A 2,008-nucleotide genomic window follows, 5' to 3' on the forward strand; every position below is an offset into this window, starting at 1 on the left:
TCTGCCCCTGCCCCCTCCCCCCCTCCGCCCCCATGTCCGTCGCGCTCTTCATTCTCGAGCTGGTCGTGGCGGCGGCCCTGGTCGGCCGCCTTCTTTGGTGGTATGGCCAGCGCCTGAAGACCGAGTGGTTTGTCTACCTTTTCGCCTTCATCGGCTGGTTCGCCGCCTTCTCCGTCATCGGCTCCCTGCCCGTGGATATCCTGTCTGTGCGTCCTCCCCGCGCCGGGGGCTGCCATTTTTGCTGCCCCCCTCCGTGGCTGCGCCACCTCCGCCGTGGTCGTCACCTCGCCGCTGCCATGCCCTCCGCCCGCCCCCCCCCCCCGAAGCATGATCCTCACGCTGACGCGTGCCCCTGTGCGCCGCTCCCGCCGCCATCACCTCCAACGTCTCCCCCTGCCCCGCCCCGTCCCCCGTCCCCCGTCCCCCCCCCTCACCACCACCAGGGCCGCTACCGTGAGTGCCTGGCCGAGGCCGCCCTCTCCGGGGAGCTCTGCCAGGAGCCCATCATCTACATGGATTTCGATGCCATGACCTACTACTGGCGGACCCTCTACTGGTCGGCGTTCACATTGACCTGGTCCATCTGCCCCTTCCACCAGGCCTTTGTCAATGCCGGGGGCTTCACCTACCTGCAAAAGGCCTGGATCGCCCTGCGTACCAACCTCATCCTCTACTCGCTCATGGGCGCCGCCGGTCTGGTCGGGCTGATCATCATCCTGTCCACGCAGAAGCTGGGCTTGTGCGTCCCCTCGCCCCCGCGCCCCGCGCCCCGCGCCCCGCGCCCCAAGCTGACACCCCCTCTCTCTCCCCCCCCCCCCTATCCTCCCCCGGCCGTTGGCCCGCAGTGCCGACCTCTTTGACTTGATCATCGCCCTGGCCAACATCTACGGTCTGGTGATGATCGTCGGCTTCATGGGGTACGGCTTTGTTGAGCTGCCACGGACCCTTTGGCGCAACAGCAACCGCATCCGGCGCATGCACTATTTGGAGTTCTACACCGAATCCCGCTACCAGGACTATGTCAAGGCCGAGCGCGAATTGGCCGACCTCCTGGCCACGGTCAAGGGCCTGGACCTGGCCATCGGCCCGCGCGACCCGCTCCGTCCCAAGGTTAACATCATCGTCGGAAAGGTGGGTTTTCTTCTGTCGCCCCCTTTACCCTCCTCCCCGCACGCGCGCATGGCCCCCTAACCCAGGCATGTCCAGTGCCCGATCGACTACATGGCTGTCGTCGAGTACAACACCGTCAATCCCTACGACTTTGACATCGACTCGCTGATGGATCTCCACGGGAGCCTCCTGTGCATCAGCCAGGCGCGCGATCGCTGCCGCAAGTGCGCTCCTCATTGCCCCCGCCCCCCCCCCCCCGCCCCCCCCCCCCCCCCCCCCCTCCCTCACCTCTGGCATTTCGTCCTCGCTGACTTGTGGTCCGGTCTTTCTGCCGCCCTCTCTCTCTCTCTCCCCCCTCCTCCTCTCCTTGGCGTTGCAGCGAGTGGGAGCGCCACCTTCGTGAGGCCTTCCATCTCATGGACATCGAGCTCTGCAAGAACAGCCCAAATGGCCTCTTCACCGAGCCCTGGAAGCGCACTGACATCTCCAAGTATGCTCGGCAGAAGCAGCAGCTCAGTGCGTTCTCTCTCTCTTCCTCTCTCTTCCTCTCTCTTCCTCTCTCTTCCTCTCTCTCTCTTCCTCTCTCTCTCTCTCTCGCTCTCTCGCTCTCTCTGCTTCCCACATACACTCCCGTCTGCATTGCCCGCACGATTTGCTCCATGAGCTCCCGCCCCTCTGACGCTCCCTCCCATCACCCACAGAGTGGTACTGGTATTGCCGCGCGGAGACCATCGTCATGAAGATCATTTCCCTGGTCTTTGTCTGCCTCTCGCTGCTGGTCCTCTGGTCGGAGCTGGTCCTGCCAGTCAAGACTCCGCCTCTGTCCATCATGGAGTTGATCTTGCACTCGCCAAACACCAGCCACGTTTTCGTGACCGTGCGTCCTCCAGCTCTCCCC

The 2,008-nt window shown here is 64.5% G+C and overlaps 1 protein-coding gene across 1 annotated transcript in view; it reads left to right on the top strand.

Moving 5' to 3' along the window:
- Positions 1 to 32: 32 nt before the first annotated feature.
- H696_02129 (hypothetical protein) overlaps positions 33 to 2,008 on the top strand; it is a gene marked incomplete at both ends in the record, with an annotated part of 3,714 nt that continues 1,738 nt past the window's right edge. Inside the window, 6 exons of the mRNA XM_009496025.1 lie at positions 33 to 206; positions 444 to 739; positions 846 to 1,131; positions 1,207 to 1,334; positions 1,490 to 1,626; positions 1,812 to 1,987. Of these exons, the coding sequence (XP_009494300.1) occupies positions 33 to 206; positions 444 to 739; positions 846 to 1,131; positions 1,207 to 1,334; positions 1,490 to 1,626; positions 1,812 to 1,987 (1,197 nt within the window). The remainder of the gene's footprint in view (positions 207 to 443; positions 740 to 845; positions 1,132 to 1,206; positions 1,335 to 1,489; positions 1,627 to 1,811; positions 1,988 to 2,008) is intronic.

The sequence above is a fragment of the Fonticula alba genome, assembly GCF_000388065.1.
Source record: "Fonticula alba strain ATCC 38817 unplaced genomic scaffold supercont2.3, whole genome shotgun sequence".
NCBI lineage: Eukaryota > Rotosphaerida > Fonticulaceae > Fonticula > Fonticula alba.